Genomic DNA, 19001 nt, shown 5'->3' with positions numbered 1-19001 from the left:
CAGGGGTGACAGCCACATATTAGTCTGGTCTGTTAGACATTTCAGCAACTCGTCAGCAGTGTGCAGTTTGTTACCTAAGCAGATTAGCTTCAGCAGAGCTTGCTGCCACTTGGCCGAGGCAGTGCTGCAGTGCTTCCAGCTTGCAACTGATGATGACGTTTCTGAAATGGAGGGTGAGGAGGGGGAGGTGCAGTAACTGCTGTAGAAGGTAGGGGCAACCCTGCAATCCTTGGTGTTGGTAGCACATGTTCCGTCCCGAGGTCTGACTGGGTCAACAATATTCACCGAGTGTGCTGTCAGGGAAAAACCGCATTCCTGGCCACAAGCAATTGTCTACATGTCCATGGTTACGTGGACCTTCCCAGTAACAGCTTTTGTCAGGGAATGGCTGATGCTATGGGATGAACAGCTGTTCAGAGTGTCCAAGTGTGGGATCACTTGTCTCCGAGCAATCAACATGGTGGAAAGAAGGAGAATCAGGGTAATGATTATGTGGACCAGAATCACGGCTACTGAGACTGGACCGTATAGAAGACAGGTTGGTGCTAGCAAAGTGAATGGAAGCATTATCTGCTACCCATCCAACAACCTTTCCACACTGGTCTGGTTTCAAGAGTGTTATTCCGCACCCCCCTACATAGTGATACATGAAGCTAGATTGACATGATGTGTGTGTTTGTTGTGCTCCCGTGGCAGGCAAAGTATCACCTGGCCCACAGCCTCGGCCTCTGTGCTCATCCTCATCTCATCCACTTCCCTGTCCCTTACCATGCACCTTGGCCATTTTAAATTACCTATCATATATCCCACTAGAGAAAACACTGCAGTATTACAACGGCAGGAAAATTTGCCCATTTCAGATGGAAGTATAAGACTGTAGTATAAATATAGTGATTCTATTTCTAAACAAACACGTTTTGTTGGATGTTTTGATGCACAAATGCAGAACGATAAATGCCATGTAAAGTTCCACTGCTGAAAACAGTAGCAGTTCCAGGAAAAATTGCCCACTTCAGATGGATGTCTTAGACTGCAGTATCAATTTAGCGATGCTATTAGGCTACGTTCACATTGGCGTTCCGTCAATGTGCGTCGCTGTTGCGCCGGCGACGCGCCGGCGACGCAGCGGCGACGCAGCGGCGACGCGCCCCTATGTTTAACATAGGGGACGCGTGCGTCGTTTTGGTGGCGTTTTTCGCCACGTGCGTCGTTTCCGACGCTAGCGTCGGACGCAAGAAAACGCTACATTGTAGCATTTTCTGTGCGTCCGATTTTCGTCAAAAACGACGCACGCGTCGCAAAACGCGCGCGTTTTTGCGCGCGTTTGCGCGCGTTTTTACGTGCGTCGCGCGTTGCGTCGCCGACGCAGGGCGGCGCAACGCTAGTGTGAACCTAGCCTTAGTAATAATAATAAAACAATTTTTTTTCTATGTTTTGGGGCACAACTGGAATATAATAAATTTCACTGCTGAAAAATTTACAGGATTATTATTATTGCAGGAAAATGTACCCACCTCAGATGGACTGGTTACACAGCAGGATCAATATAGTGATACTATTGAGATCCAACCAAGTCTGGCTGTATGCTTTTGATGCACAACTTCCGTAGTAAAAATGGTGTATAATATTTACCTGCTAGCAACAATTTAAAGGATTACGAACAAAATGAATATTATTAGCCCTGAGAAGGGCTTCTTGCATGAGTTGCAGGCTGCAGCATAAAGGACATGCAATTCACACTATCCTGCCCTACATGATCCCTTCAGCACAATCCCTGCCTAAGTGCTGCTAACAGCATCATTACTATTGATTATCGTTAGCCCTAAGAAGGGCTGTTGTACGTCACAGAAATGTAAATGTCGTTCAATCCCTGGCTAATACGCAGCTACATTTCTGTCCCTCTATCAGTAGCACCTCTCCCTACACTGCCTGTGTCCGGGGTACAGTGTGCCGAGCATGGCATCACCGGTCTGACATAGACTTGATGACGCTATGCGGCCAGACAATCACAGTAAAGCCACAACTAAGATGGCTACGGAATTACAGTGACTGGTAGGCAATCCCTGCATGTTCATTTGGAGCGCCGCCCCCGCTAGGGCAGTGGGGTACTCGGAGCCGGGCCCTTCGGTTCTCAAAGGGGATGTCACGGTGACTGACCCAGTCCGTGGTCCTAGGGACGTCCGTTAATAAAGGGGGGAAAGGTCTTTAAAGGGATAATGTTCGGGACACCACCTGTGGTATTCGGTCAGGGTGACCGACGCTGCTTAGGGGTCCGCTGGGGTGATGTTATGGCAGCTAGATGGTATACCTTCCCACAGGTGAAGTGTGTCCCCAGGGCTTCCCGGTGTCTAGATGGTGAATGATGAATGGCACAGTGAAGAACGAGGACACAAGGTTGCAGTCTCTTTACCTTTTTACTGAAGGTTCAGCATCCACATTCCAGGGCACCAGATCACAGGGCAGGCAGAGTCCGGCCGGTCTGAAGGCAAATCCAGAGTCCCCTTATCCAGGTGAAAATCAGTAGCCTTCCTTTAGTGCCTGAGTGTTGTACCTCCCTGCTGAGCTTCTCGGTAAGGTCCTCACAAGTGTTGGTGGTGTTCTAGATGTTATGTCTCTTTCTGTCACCCTGATGGTAAGGATAGGACAAACCCGTATGACTGATGGCCTGAGGCTTTTTACAGGGACACTATCATGCCCCGGCCCCCACAGTTGCCATCGTGCCTCCTGGGCATATGGTCGGGCATCTAATATGGAACTAGCTGTCCTGCTGGTCTCTGGAACCAGGCTTGGAGACGGTGACTCCCTTGGTATTCCGGCTACCGGCATCTGCGCCTCAGAAAGGAGGCAGCCTTTTACAGGGCAGAACTCCTTCTGGTTTCCTCTCCTTTTGCTAGGACTTTGTTTCTCACTCTCAGCAACACAATTCCTTTCAATGTCTCTTTCTTAGGATGCTGCCGCATTGGTAAGCAGGCGCAGCTCCGTAGCCTTCTGTCTAGGCCTCTAACAGGATCCCACCCCTGTCAGGGACCCTCCTGTCTGCAGCTGCTAGATGTTCCTCCTCTCCTCTGTCTGCCTGACAGGTGCTGCCTGGGTGAAGCCCAGTCAGCTTTTCATTAACTTCCTATCCAGACCACCAGTTTTACCTAATTTTGAGGAGTGCCCTACTAAATAGGAGCATAGCTCCCCCTGGTGGACTGGAGTGTGAAGTGTGTTGTGTGGTTTGTGATACCTGGTAAGGTGATCTCCTTTATTGCCTTCAGATGCAACATCACTCCCCCTGGTGGAAGAATGACATTACTGCAATGACCAGGACCCTGGGGCGCTGCACATTGGCTGTCTAAAATGCACAAACATGCAGGGCGGGAACTCAAGCTGCAGCTCGAACATTAAAAAAAAATGCTTGAATCCAACCACCACTGAGCAAGACACAGAAGTACAAGGTGTTCAGTGCTCAGAGACAGGGCCGAGGTGAGGAGGTCGAGCCCAATCACCACTGATCAAGACACAGAAGTACAAGGTGTTCAGTGCTCAGAGACACGGCCGAGGTGAGGAGGTCGAGCCCAATCACCACTGATCAAGACACAGAAGTACAAGGTGTTCAGTGCTCAGAGACACGGCGAAGGTGAGGAGGTCGAGCCCAACCACCACCGATCAAGATACAGAAGTACAAGGTGTTCAGTGCTCAGAGACACGGCCGAGGTGAGGAGGTCGAGCCCAACCACCACTGATCAAGACACAGAAGTACAAGGTGTTCAGTGCTCAGAGACACGGCCGAGGTGAGGAGGTCGAGCCCAACCACCACTGATCAAGACACAGAAGTACAAGGTGTTCAGTGCTCAGAAACACGGCCGAGGTGAGGAGGTCGAGCCCAACCACCACTGATCAAGACACAGAAGTACAAGGTGTTCAGTGCTCAGAGACACGGCCGAGGTGAGGAGGTCGAGCCCAACCACCACTGATCAAGACACAGAAGTACAAGGTGTTCAGTGCTCAGAGACACGGCCGAGGTGAGGAGGTCGAGCCCAACCACCACTGATCAAGACACAGAAGTACAAGGTGTTCAGTGCTCAGAGACACGGCCGAGGTGAGGAGGTTGAGCCCAACCACCACTGATCAAGACACAGAAGTACAAGGTGTTCAGTGCTCAGAGACACGGCCGAGGTGAGGAGGTCGAGCCCAACCACCACTGATCAAGACACAGAAGTACAAGGTGTTCAGTGCTCAGAGACACGGCCGAGGTGAGGAGGTCGAGCCCAATCACCACTGATCAAGACACAGAGGTACAAGGTGTTCAGTGCTCAGAGACACGGCCGAGGTGCGGAGGCTGAGCCCGACCACCACTGATCAAGACACAGAAGTACAAGGTGTTCAGTGCTCAGAGACACGGCCGAGGTGAGGAGGTCGAGCCCAACCACCACTGATCAAGACACAGACGTACAAGGTGCTCAGATAAATGACCGAGGTGAGGAGACTGAGCTTGACCACAACTAAGCAAGACATAAAAGTACAAGGTGATCAGAGGCACGGCAGAGGTGAGGAGGCTGAGCCTGACCACCACTGAGCAAGACATAACAGTACAAGGTGCTCAGAAACACAGTGAAAGTGAGGAAGCTGAGCCCGACCACCACTGAGAACGACACAGAAGTACAAGTTGTTCAGTGCTCAGAGACACGGCCAAGGCGAGGAGGCTAAGCCCGATGCTTGTTCACAGGTTTTATGGACTGAGTTGAGAGTACCTCTGGACGGAGCCGATGGATGGGCCGAGGCTGGATCAGTAATGGACACAGACCTCCACTTCCCCTCAGACACCAGCGAGGTGAAGGTAAGCTCTGCTATAAGCTGCAATTTGTACAGAGAAGCTTGTTGGACCTTTTAGAATTGAAGATGGATCAGAATCACCTCCCAAACCTCCTGCCATTGTTCAGAAGACACTTTCTTCCAGCAGCGGAGCAGGAAAAGGTCTGCGTCTTTCAAGAAAACCAGAATTGTTCTGCAGGACGAGGCTCCATCACAGCATTGAAGTCTCCACTGCTCTGGGCAAGGCCATCACCTACTAAGCCTCCTGTGGCTGGTCATCACCAGAATATCAACATTGTAAGTACGAGGACTCTCAGCAGATCCTTAAAGGGAACCTGTCACCCCAAAATCGAAGATGAACTAAGCCCACCGGCATCAGGGGCTTATCTACAGCATTCTGTAATGCATTCTGTAATGCTGTAGATAAGTCCCCAATGTTTCCTGAAAGATGAGAAAAAGATGTTAGATTATACTCACCCAGGGGCGGTCCCGCTACGGTCCGGGTCCGATGGATGTCGCGGTCCGGTCTGGGGCCTCCCATCTTCATAGGATGACGTCCTCTTCTTGTCTTCACGCTTCAGCTCCAGCGCAGGCATACTTATATTCCCTGTTGAGGGCAGAGAAAAGTACTGTAGTGCGCAGGCGCTGGCCTCTCTGACCTTTCCTGGCGCCTGCGCACTGCAGTACTTTGCTCTGCCCTCAACAGGGAGATAAAGCACGCCTGTGCCAGAGCTGCAGCGTGAAGACAAGAAGAGGATGTCATTGTAAGAAAATGGGAGGCCCCGGACCGGACCGCGACACCCATCGGATCGGACCGCCCCTGGGTGAGTATAATCTAACCTCTTTTTCTCATCTTTCAGGATACATCGAGGGGCTTATCTGCAGCATTACAGAATACATTACAGAATGCTGTAGATAAACCCCTGATGCTGGTGGGCTTAGCTCATCTTCGATTTTGGGGATGACAGGTTCCCTTTAACTGCCATCAGCTTCATGCAATCACATTGCAGGGGGCCACAGGCCTACATGTGGTTAACACAACTGTCAGAAAGCTACCTCCTACTAGAAGTGCAGCAGGCTCAGCTCCTGAGCCCATTCCATACTTTCACATCCAACTTGCAACATACATGTGGGTTGGACGTCTTAAAGGGGTTAAAGTGTTATTCCCATCGTCCTAGATGGGTACGATGAGATAATAACTAGTGTTGCAATTTATTGTTCATTAAAACTAACAGCCGTTCTTGAGATATTAAGACTTTTCATTAGTTTTCAGCTCGTTGTTCCTGTGTAGCAGTGGTGACTGAACATGTGCAGTGCTTACAAGCTCTTTTCTAAAGAGCTTGTAAGCACTGCTCTGCAGCTGGTCGGATGCTGAAGCGCACTGTGCTGCAGGGGAAAATTTTCTTTGGGACATTAGTCAATGTGTAAGGCGACTATAACATCTTTTCCTTAGTTTTTTTTTTTTGCTATTTAGTACAAGTCACTTTGGGTTTTTTTTTTTGCCTCAAGTAATGGGCTTATTTTTTGGAACAATTCTGGATGTCCCTGACTGTAAATGCTAGTGGTTTATGTAAATGCTGCCCATAGTAAGAGGCTTCATTTAATTTGGGGGGTTGGGACTTAATGTCTCTGTTTTGCCAACACTAATCTTGGAAAGTGTGGAAAACCACCACGTAATAGCCCACAGGGATGCTGGAAACTTTTACAGATTGCATTAAAAGCCACAATCACAGATGGATTCAATGCAAATCACATTTTTATTGAATCTGGTAAATTGGAACAATTTGCACAAATTACCTAAAATTAATGCTACTATTTAAAAACAATCTGTTGCCAGATGTTTTTCTACCCCATCATGCATGTAGGGGCAGATGGTTATGATTCCAGCAATATATCATTTGCTGGGCCAGTTGCTGCAGTTTTTACAATATTTTTGCTTTATCTCTTGCAGATCTACCAGTTTTTTAAACGCTGAGCTCGCCGCACCGACACCTCTGATAGGCAGCTTTCTGCCTATGCACAGTGCACACAGTAGAAAGCTGCCAATCGGTAGTGAAGGTGGGGTTATACAGAGCTCATGAATATAATACATTTTATCAAAACTACAGCAAACAGTCCAGTAAGTGACATATTACTGGAATCAAGGACTCTGTCTTTACATCATGATGCTCTCAGATTAGGTGACAGATTCGCTTTAACATATTGCATCAGCCAGAGACAAATCTTAATATCTTGGCCAGGTGAGCTTCCTGATAAATGGCTCTCAGATTTAACATCACATGGTATAGTAAAGCCTATCAGGAGGAACTATCATTGCCAGTAAAAAAAAGCCGAGGCAAGGAATGCAGCGGCCAATCTAGGGTGAATCTGGATAGTGAGTGTCACGGGGCTACCGCGACAGAGAGGTTCCAAAGAACCGCAGCGCTCTGGGCCTCGTTCACGCGCGATGAACAGAAGCTCTTCTCCTGAATTCTGACCTGGCTGTCTTGTGCCAGCAGGGCAAGAGTTAAACCTTGTTACTGAAGGTATTGAGAGCTATGTCTCTCAGCTGATTTGGTTTTGGTAATCTCCGCTCCTATATAGACTCAGCTTTGACTACAACTGTTGTCAGTGATCAGTTCTGCTGCCTGGCTTGGAGTGAGAAGGAGCGTGGTATTAGTTGCTTGGAGGTTTATTTACAGAGATTGGTGTCTGCTGTTTTGGTTGCATGTTAAACCTGTTTTCCTTCCTAGTTCTTTCCTTCTCTTCCCTTCTCTGTGTTTCCTCTGTGGTTGTGTGAGCATTTGGTGAGTTTGAGACTTTTAGTTACCTTGTCTGTATACCCTGTTTATTGTTGTATTTATACACTGGTGCAGTCCACCTCCCTTGGGGGTGAGGGGACCACTGATAGGGCCTGCACAGGAGACAGGGATACGCTGGCGGCTCAGGCCTCCTAACCATTATAGGTACCCCTGAGATAAGGGAAAGCCAGGACCCCATTATAGTGGCAGGGACAGGTGCGGGTCCCAGTACGCCGTCCTGCCCCTTTATCGCCATTAACGGCGTGACAGTGAGAGGACGTCGCAGCTCACTGCTCAGACACAGAGACAGAAAGTCATAAAATACTGAATAAACTATACAGATAGTGAGTGAAAGAAGAGCAGAGAAGATTAGTGAGTAATGAACATAGAATTGGCTTTCATGGCAATTGGGAACTTTCCTTTTTTTAAAAAATATTCGCTCATCTCTACAATAAAATGGAAAAAAATAAAAATAAAAGGGGGAACCCAAAAGCTGGGCACTAATATACCAAGACGGCCATGTAAAATGGAGCAGTCGTCTCCTGACAGAAAACACAGCGTCCTGCAATGGTCGTCTCTGTCTCGTTAATTACTTTGTAACAGAGTCCCAGAATATGTCTGTTGTTGCTTAGGAAAAAAAAACATTTAGAAAACTAATACAATTTAGGGCTCGCAATGACTTCCTCCTGAAGACGAGGACACAATGAAATCCAGCAAGGCAAAGCTCCGCGTGTCACGTTCGGAGTTATTGAATCAAGCCGCCCCATGACTTCACCGCCGAGACCCCCGACACACACCCCGCTGACAGCAGAGGGGGGATGTCATCGTCTCGGACATCGTCAGACTAATTTCTATTGGATTTTTCAATAAATACTGAAACTGAATTAAGTAAAAACCAGAGCTTTACCCGTCGGTGATTAGCGCATGGCGGCCACATACGTGCACTGCACAACCTTATCCGTGCCAGATCTCCGACACAAAGTTACAGAACAGTCAACTAGCGATCTGTTGTTTGTGCCTTTGGTCGAGTTATGGAAAGCAGAGCACCATGTAAGAAATCATCCATTACTGAGTATGAAGGAGAATGACATTTATAGCATTACCGATGTAGCAGAGCTGAGCGCGTCATCTGCGTCTACAGGTACTGTGATAACTCGAGGAGTTCAGATGGCTGTGACACGTGACGTCTACATTTATAAATGTCTGTAGATACGTGCATAGATAAGAGTACAGGAATGTATCTGCCAAGAGACAGCAATCAGCTCCTTACTAGTCCTGAAATGATGGGGCACGAATCCTGAATACACGAGAAGGATGATTGGATAAGAGACGACAGAATACTAGAAAAGATGATCATAGACAGATAATTCATAAGTAAAAGATGGTAGAAGGACAGATTATAGATAGCTAGATAATAGATAGATAGAGTTATATATATATATAATAGATAATATATAGATGATAGATAGATAATAAATATATAGATTATAGATAAATGATAGATATATAGATAATACTAATAATAATAATTATTATTATTATTTTTGTTATAGCGCCATTTGTTCCATGGCGCTTTACATGTGTAATAGATAGATAATAGATAGATGATAGATAGATAGATAGATAGATAGATAGATAGATAGATAGATAGATAGATAATAGATAGATGATAGATAGATAGATAGATAGATAGATAGATAGATAGATAATAGATAGATGATAGATAGATAGATAGATAGATAGATAGATAGATAGATAGATAGATAATTGATAGACGATAGATAGATAATTCATAGATAATAGATAATAGACAGATACATAATAGATAGATTAATAGACAGATAATAGATAAATAGATAACAGATAATAGATAGATAGATAGATATATAGATAGATGATAGATAGATAGATAATAGATAGATAGATAATAGATAGATAATAGATGAATAGATAACAGATAATAGATAGAGATAGATAGATAATAGATAGATAAATAATAGATAGATAGATAGATAATAGTTAATAGATAGATAGATAGATAGATAGATAATAGATAGATAGACAATAGATAGATAGATGATAGATAGATAGATAATAGATAGTAGATAGATGATAGATAGATAATAGATAGATAGATAGACAATAGATAGATAGATAATAGATAGATAGATAATAGATAGATAGATAGATAGATAGATAGATAATAGATAGATAGATAGATAGATAGATAGATAGATAGATAGATAGATAATAGATAGACAATAGATAGATAGATAGATAGATAGATAGATAGATAATAGATAGATAGATAATAGATAGATAGATAGATAGATAATAGATAGATAGATAGATAGATAGATAGTAGACAGACTGACTGTGGTCCTATATTATATACTGGGCAGTGACTTGTTCCGCTTTCTCGGAGATTCATCTTTTTCTATTTGCTGCGCTCGGTGTCATCATTCACAGTAACCTCTGCATTGCAGATACTCACTGAACATCCAGAACTGACCATAAGAAAACCTTCATCCTTCTGGGAAGTTGGATCTTTAAAAGACGTAAAATGTAGAAGTGACCTGCTGTACCGCTTCTGGTAAGTACTATGCAAGTCATAAAACCTGACTCAGGCTCCATTATTGCCTCTCCTGATGAGACTTCATTGTCGTCTTAATGGTAAAGCAGTATAATAGAGAAACTTCTACCAAGATCCAAAGCAAAAAAGGTAAAAACTCACCAACACGACAGGGCAGATGGTGGTGGGTGCTAAGATGTGATCCTTCAGGGGTCCGCAGTCACATTCAGGTTTAAGATGTGAAGCACATTTATTGTGAAGCTGCAGAAAAAATGAAAATAGTAAATCGTAAATCACAATTTAATAGTTACAGGACATTTCCCAACTTTTGTTATGTTCATGTCAATCAATTATAAAATTAATATATAGGCATATACTCAAGAAATAGAATCAATTTGAAAAACATCGGGGTCTCCTACCATATATGAACCACCCTCCTAAAATATTACAATACTTTTTATACACCAGGAGCTCCACTTCCCAAAAGTCAAGAAACTATATCCCATGGACAAAAAAGAACCTCTTCCCCTTAGACTAAGCATAATGGTTCAATAAACTTGAAGCTTTTCTTCTCTGTAGACATGGAGCTCCACCGCTCCATAGACTACTTCCATCTAAAACAGAAGGTCTTGCTTTCCTAAAAGGTAGACCTCTTTAACTTACAGTTTCTAAAGGTCTGCATAGACTAAACGGCTTCCCTATAAACTATTACATTCACTTCCTAATGCATTAAGTCTCTTTTTTTGGGAGTTTTATGTTTACATACACTAAACTATTTGCTTATACACTAGGATCTCCACCTCTCCACAAATCATGAATTTCATTTTTGTATATTCTAGAAGATCCACGTCCCCGTTGACAAAGAGCAACACTTCTCCTTAGTTTAGGAGTTCCACTTCCCTGTACATTAGGAGAACAACCTCTTCAAAGACCAGGGGCTCGACTTCTCACTAGACTATGAACACTACTTCTTTGTACCCAGTAAGCACCACCTCTCTATGTACTAGGAGCGCCATATACTTCTCCACAGACTAGGAGCTCCTCTTCCCCATAGACAAGGAGCAACATCTCTTCTTATTTTAGGAGTTCCACTTCCCTGTACACTAGAAGAACAACCTCTACATAGACCAGGGGCTCCACTTCTCAGTAGATTAGGAGCACCACTTCCTTGTACACAACAAGCACCACTTCTCTACATACTAGGAGCTCCACTTCTCCATAGGCTAGGACCACCACCTCTCCATAAATCAGTGGCTCTACTTCTGCATGGACCAGGAGCTCCACTTTCCCATAAACGTGGAGCAAACCTCTCCATAGACTAGGAGCTCCTCTTGCCAATAGACAAGGAGCAACAACTCTCCTTTGTTTAGAAGTTTTACTTACCCATACACTAAGAGCACAATCTCTCCTTAAAATAAGAGCTATTTCCACACAGACTAGCAGCACCACCTATCTATAGACCAGGCATTTCAATTCCTGGTAGACTAGGAGCACTACCTCAACACAGACTTCAAGCACCACTTTTTACAGACCATGAGCTCAACTTCCTTGTAAAGTTGTAGCAAAACATCTTCATAGACAAGAAGCTCCACTTCACCTTAGACTCTCAGCAACACCTCTCTATAAAGTAGAAGCAGCACTTTCTCATAGAATAGGAGAACCACCTCTACATAGACTAGGAGCTCCACATCTCCATAAACAAAGAGCTCCACTTCCCCATTGACTAGAAGCATCACTTTGACATAAGATATTAAATACACTGCTCCATATATTAGGATTTACACTTCCATATAGACTAGTACCTCCACTTCTTCATAGACTAGGAGCTCCACATTTATATAGACTAGGATCTCCGACTATTCATAGACTAGATGCTCACCTTTGCAATAGAGTATGAGTGCATCTTTCCTGTAGATTAGAATCTCCACTTCTCTGTAGACTAGGAGCTCCAGTTCTCCATAAAGTATGAGTTCCACTTCCCTGTAGACTAGGATCTCTAATCTCCATACACTAGGCTTCTTTCTCCTAAACTATAAGCTACATTTTTATCAAATATTTACCCATAGGCTTGGCATCACACTTGTATACGAAAAGAATCCCTGAGCTCAGTGATTGGCTGCAGCGTTTTCAATGTTACATCACCATCGCAGCCAAATAACAAAGACTGGGGCAGCAGTGCAAATAAGGACGGCAATAAAAGCTCAGTTTTTTAATTTACATTTAACTGTGCCTACGGTCAAACATTTGTTGAAAGGGGACAACCACATTTAAGAGTTTCCACGTTCCTGTAGACTAATATCTTGACTTCAACATAGAGTTGCCTATTTCTTTTCAATAGGAGATGATCTGCAGTTCCCCGCAGATGATGTGCAAAGTTCCTACTCCGTACCCTGTTTAGACTAAGCCTCCTCCAGAGCAGAGAACAACTGATCTGTGGAAGTGCCGTGTGTTGCACCAATCGCACATTGATGGCCTTTCCTAAGGAAAAGTCATCAATATAAAAGTATTGGAAAAAAACAAGATTGATGTAATAGAGCGTTGAATGCTCCTTGGTAGACCCCTCTGATTCTGGGGTATTCTCCACATTACAATTATGTAACTACTTATCTGTCAAAACCCACACCCCTTCTCAAACACTCATCACCCTATTAGTGTTTGTTTATTGTTGCCCAGATTTGAACCCAGTCTAAAAACGCTCCTTGTGTTCTAAATGTGTCTGGTCTTTCCATTCCTTTTCTCACTATGCCCCCCCTACCATCCACACACATGGGGAGCCATTGATGTTTTTTGATACCTTGGATATACTTTTAACCTTGGAAATAAAGACTTCATGTTTTTAACTACACAAATTTGAGTTGTAGGTCGGAAGCTGGATCAACGTCCTCTCATACATAAAAAATGTAAGACCAGTCGTAGATGGCGTACTTATGAGTATTAAAGAGGGTTGAGGAAGGTATGAAAAAAATAGCAAAAAATCAGCTTTAGCATAGCATAAAGTTCACCAACTTTTGGAAGCTGTCTGCTGTAATCTAGGAGTGATTGGTATCTTCATCGGCTCGAAGAGTAGAACACTTCATACAAAACGACAAAAAAAATTCCTGATTTATGCATAATCTTTCATCAAAATGTCTACATAACAAGAGTTATGTAATCGGCCTTCAGCTCCATCTTGAGCCAGAGCAACTTGATAGATGAACGATCTGTAGGAAGATTAATATCGTGCAAGCCTAGATAGGTCCAACAGGGTCTTCTCCACCATTAGCTTTATTGTATCAAGCCAATAGTGCATAGATGGAATTATAAGGCTCTAAAGTACAACGCGTTTCAACCTTCCTGGGTTCTATATCAATCATTCATTTATCATTGAGGTCGTCTGACACAAGTTGAGGTATTGACTAGAGGATAAGACCGTCCCAATTGGGGTACATCTTATCGTGGTGGGATGGATTTTACGCTTTTTTAATCAAAAATAGTGTTTAATAAGTAGACTATGTTATTTATATGTACTATTATTATTTAGTTACTTACAGCAGGATATAAGATCATTTTTTGTTCTTGGGTTTTGTCTGTTTCCAGCTACACTCAGACTAGGATTAGCACATAACTACAGTATAAAACATGAGGATGCATTCTTTTACACTGGTGCTATAAATGCAAAGCAGTTGAAGATTTTTGATCAAGACAACTTTACGTGAATTAATATTTTTGAAACCAGGATTTTCAAAGGATGGAAAAAAATTAGGATTTCCTGCTAAATTCTGTATTCAAAAATATAGTCTCAGTTTCTCCACCTGCCATACAACTGTAGTAGCATTTCTGATAACTATCCAAGCAATTTCACAAATGCAAACAGAGAATGATTGTTCAGAAATATGGATAAAAAACCATACAAAACACTTCAAATAATATCTCCAGGAATGGGTGATACACTGCTGAAAACTGTTACCACTGGGGGGTGGGGAAGAAAAAAAAATTGATAGGAGTTAAAGCTCTCGATCTGCTCACATATTGACTCAAAATGAGCCAATTGTCATGCATGCAACTGGCACATGTCGTTTTTGAATCCACTGTACCACTAGGCCAGGATTACCTAGGAGGGGTATAGCTAAGCGGCTACCTGGTTTTCACTGGAGCTCCTGATTGTGGAGTCAGGCTTGAGCTGCTGGTAGCCAACATGTACTACTTCTAGGCAGTTCCCGATACTGCAGCTGCTGACCCCAGGGGTCAGGTACGCAGACATGAACTGGACTTGTAGTTGCTGACAGTAGATGGTTCGGACTCTGTTCAGACTACACAGGTTCTCGATCCACGGGAAGAACAGAAACTGACAAGGAGTCACAGACAGGGCTAGATTCAGATACTGGAACAGACTCTGGAACACTAGCCAGGACAAACACAGGTGCAGGGTATAGTACTGACTGAATGGATACAGATTTGGGTGCCACTTCATGGCTATGGCTTCAGGGTTCAGGTACTGCTGGAGCAGCTTCAGGAGTAAGGTACCACCGGATGCGGTTTCAGGTTCAGGCCTTTGTCACAAAACGACCTGAGGATTCAGGTACAGGGACTGGGACCTGACAACTCACTAGTTGCACAAACACTCACTATTGTAAGAACGTTGCATAGGCACCACCATATTGGGGAGGATGCCTTTTATACAAGATGCCTCCCAGCTATGGGCTGGTGGAATATTCAAACAACATGTGTTACCTCTTTAGGAGCAGGGCAGCATCAACGCACTAGATGAGAAGTCTATGCAGCATGCACAGACAACAGAGAAATATGACGAGAGATGGGCAAGTAACGGCTTGGCTGCGGCAGTGAGTATGTCGGCGTCCCTGCATGGAAGGGGAACTATGCAAGGGCACCAGCATTAGCGTTAAAGTACCCTCCTTACAGCTCCTCTTTCTCAAGCCCGTGAGGACTCTCTACAATAGAAGTGGAGCCATACACTTTTTAATGGACTCCCATGACACCTCTTTAGAACTACATTCACTGTAGTCTGCAAGAAGTAAGGTTAATTCTCTTCTTCATGATTAGAATACTTCTCTCCATAAAGACATCCTCAGAGTAGGACAATGTGGGTGTAGTACCAGGAAACTTAAATGGTGAAGTCTCTCTGAGTCCAGCAAGACCAACTACCAACACCTTGGAAGATACAAAGACAAACTGGAGCTCTTCCTCATGGTCGGCGGAAGATAGAGATTTGGAAGATGCCTCCGCATTGACGTTCTCATCATATTACCACAAGAAAACTGAAGATACCTTCTCTCGGTCCATCTTCAAACTGGTGTCCAAGAAGATAAGTCCTTGAGGCGGGGAGGTTCCTGGGAACAGGTCATTGGAACAGGTCATTGGAACAATCATTGGGGTTGTGTGGAGATAACACCTCCGGTTCCCTTCTTTTGGGTCAGAACACAATGAGTCGGCAATTCGCAGACCTGACGGAGAAGATGGTGATACTGGTGGCTGAACTGTTCGTCAAAAGATTAGACACCTCTCGTGACACAACTGTCCCCAACAAAGCACTTCACCGAACTTCCAGACTAAAATGGGCACTTAAGTTTTCAGGCCCAAAAGACCTAAGAGAAGTAGATGAAATAAACCAGACAGCACATGGAAAGCAATCTTCTCCATATGCAATGCTCACATCTGGAGCTCAACTTGTTCATAAGCTCTGTAAACCGTGTCCTACCCTGACTCCTCCAATGATTAGCCGGACTGTCATAACGTCATATGTGAGTCACACCACAACGATGACGTTGTGCCAGACCTTCAAATCAGAAAAGGTGTTGGGAATTCCGGCCGGTGGTACATAAGTGGTTCACAGGGCTACTCTCTGGTGGCCATGGACTACTGATATGCAGCTGGATCAGGGTCCTGTGAATTGTTTCACTTGTCCATAATATTGACACATTGATACTTGATTCGATCAAAAGTCTTCAATCGTTTTGTTTTGTCTTTAAAAACTATTCATTTATTTACTTTTAATTTTTATTTTTAAAAAAGTCTAACATCTTTCTCATAGTTTAAAAAAAAATGTGAACAATAAAGCTGAAATTCTAATGTGTTTTCGAAACTTTACTGAATTCTTTTTAACCTGAAAATGTTTTTGTCATTATTATAACTAAAACAAATAATTCTTAATTTTTATACATTTTTGAAAAAAAAAATTAACTTTTTGAATATTTACGTTCTAAATGAGAAATGTGTAACTTGCCTTTGTGCATTTTTGGTGAAAACTGTAAAACACTGAATTACCATTATATTTTATTATTTTCTTTGAAAATAAACTACATACAAATGGAAATGAAAGGAAAATAATAATAATAATAATAATAAATTATAATTAGAATAAACAGTTACATAACAAAGGAATACAATAAATACAAATGTAAACAAAACAATGATTTTAATAATAGTAACAGTTAATAAATATCGTAGTTACATTCTATTTTTTTTAATGTTCTTTAAAATGTGTGTACTATTTCCTCCAAAAGATTTAGTCAAACCTTTTTTTCATCTGTTCTTCAATTTTTTGTGGAGATGTGTGTTCGGCATACTGTACAGAAATGTTCTCCATGACCGCTGTACTTAGTGTTGCTCTATTATTCCTATTTATTTTAGCAACTTTCTTCCAGAAAGACTAATTAAAGATCATAGATATCAACTGCATTTTTAGATTTTTTTCCTATTATTCCCTAAAGTGAAAAATGCAATTGATCTGAAATATTTAAAATTCTAAAAATGTTATATTATTTTTAATTTCTATTTTTTATTTCATTTTCAATGAAAATGGAGATGCATGTTAGATGATAACCCCCAAATCATCTAAAAAAAAAATATGGAAGCAATGAATAAAATTGATTAAAATATATTCCGATCTATAAAAAAAAAAGAATATCCTCAGAAAAAAAGAAATATTTCATATAAAATATTTGATGTCTTTTTTTTTTCACGGTCCTGCATTTTTTAAATATATTAACAGAAGAAATTTAGGAATTTTAAATTATATACATTTTTTAAAAAATCTTCCTATTCTCTCATATTAGCATGCCTACGAAAATAGAAGACTGGAAATTGGGAAAAAATAAAACTTTACAAAAAATTCAAAGCAAGCGTCTGGATGACACGGGAATCAGACACATGCTTGTAACTGGATTGTCCACATTTGGAAAATGTTTTTTTCATTATAAGGGTTTCCAAAAAATAAGAGTGTCTGATCTAACTCCCACTAATCAATTTTAAGGGAGTAGAAGACCATGTGGCTACCATGGGGCCCTTGGAGTAAGGGGCCAAAGTTTGGGTGATGTGAGTGTTAAACGAAAATCAGGCCCTTTTGTTCTTAGTGGCAGGAACTTTAAAGTGGAGCCCATTTTGATGTAAGGCCTTTAAGTGTCCTGACACCCAAATATTAATTTTTGTTACAGTGCCCCTATAGGAGAAAGAACAAATGACTCAGTTCTCTGAATCCTAAAGACCCTCCAAGTCCTCCAGAACAAAGGAAACCTGTTAGCTGCTCCCCACTTCTGCTCCCCACTTTTGCTGGTAGATGGAGGACCCCACTCAATCAACTAAGAATTCCCAAATAGTTTATTTTACAAAGTTTTTTATATTTCTAACCATACAGATTTAATGCCATTTTTTTAACTATAAAACTCTTTCTAGATATAACTCACTACTTCATAAAGTAAGTTGGTAACAAAATAAAATTACCATTTTTTTAATACAAAATATAAAAAAAATAAAAAGTAAAAATAAAAAAAAGTCACCCTTCTCTTTTACTAAATGGTTTATATATATAAAAAGGAATAAACTTACTGTAATCTGACACCACACACAGTGTAATCCCGTGAGGCCTTGGTAGCACTTAATGGCTTTGTGGCACTTTTCACATTTGGTGGGGCAATTTCCTTCCACCCAAAAATGATGCATAACCTGGAAAACCAAACAAGAAAATTTAATGTAAAAAGAAAAAAAAAAAATGTTTGAAACTTGGAAACTAAACTTTGTATCCAGGACGTACATTTGTGTTCTTCTTTGACTTTACGTAAGTTTTAATGCAGGATGGAGGAGCTCGGGAAACGCAACGTTCATGGGCGGTATATTTGCAGACTGGAAAACAAAAAATATGAATAAAATAAAAAAGTGCATTACTTTAAAGATTTAAAACAAGCAGAAGAAATTCAACCGCATTTCCAGAGAAGTCGAAAGAGGAGAATCCGTAGAAGAGAACTTGGGCTGTTTTTCTCCCGTCGTCTTCAGATGGTCAATAATTACGGGAAACATGATGAATATAAAACAAGAAAACCTTATCAGAGCAGGGCAGGAAATGTGTAATCCAATTAGTCCCAACTCAATTTTTTTAAAAATGACCCCCTGAAATGATGAGTACTTTGAAGACAAATTAATGGCAGCCAAATGGACTGGTGTCATTTGTTAATAAAAATATAAAAAAAATCTACATTTTCCAAAATATTCGCTTATGAGCAGCTGGCAAGCACAAAAGTAAAAGCCATATGAGTTTATGATGTTTCGTCTATTGGTTTATCCGATCCTTAAATAGCTGATTAGTCCATTTCCAGATAGCAAGTGTTGTCATAGATGCCATGTACTCAGCAGCACAAGTTCATTTGTAACACACGACGACAACAACGCTATGTCTTCATTGGGTAAATTTGTTGCCTTCCGGAATACACCATCTGCTTCTAACATTTGATTTTCCAGGCACATTAGGCAAAATGTGGGATCATAGGATTATCGATGACATTACCAAGAAAACAAAACATTGTCTGTATGAGCGACAGAACCAGGTCCCTCATATTACTTGAACTTTCATTCTCTCCACTTAT

At 42.1% G+C, this 19001-nt stretch overlaps 1 protein-coding gene across 3 annotated transcripts in view; it reads right to left on the bottom strand.

The window, feature by feature from the left end:
- The window catches only part of DGKB (diacylglycerol kinase beta), a 790513-nt gene that overhangs the window by 493118 nt on the left and 278394 nt on the right, over window positions 1-19001 (bottom strand). For all 3 annotated transcript variants that reach the window (XM_069729311.1, XM_069729309.1, XM_069729312.1), the window contains exons 11-13: window positions 18176-18264; window positions 17971-18087; window positions 10312-10410 (exon numbers count right to left, since the gene is read on the bottom strand). In XM_069729311.1, coding sequence (XP_069585412.1) covers window positions 10312-10410; window positions 17971-18087; window positions 18176-18264 — 305 coding nt within the window. The remainder of the gene's footprint in view (window positions 1-10311; window positions 10411-17970; window positions 18088-18175; window positions 18265-19001) is intronic.

Source organism: Ranitomeya imitator, chromosome 6 (assembly GCF_032444005.1).
Source record: "Ranitomeya imitator isolate aRanImi1 chromosome 6, aRanImi1.pri, whole genome shotgun sequence".
NCBI classification, from domain to species: domain Eukaryota; kingdom Metazoa; phylum Chordata; class Amphibia; order Anura; family Dendrobatidae; genus Ranitomeya; species Ranitomeya imitator.
Note: the sequence above shows the minus strand (reverse complement) of the source record. Positions and strands in the feature narration are given on the sequence as shown.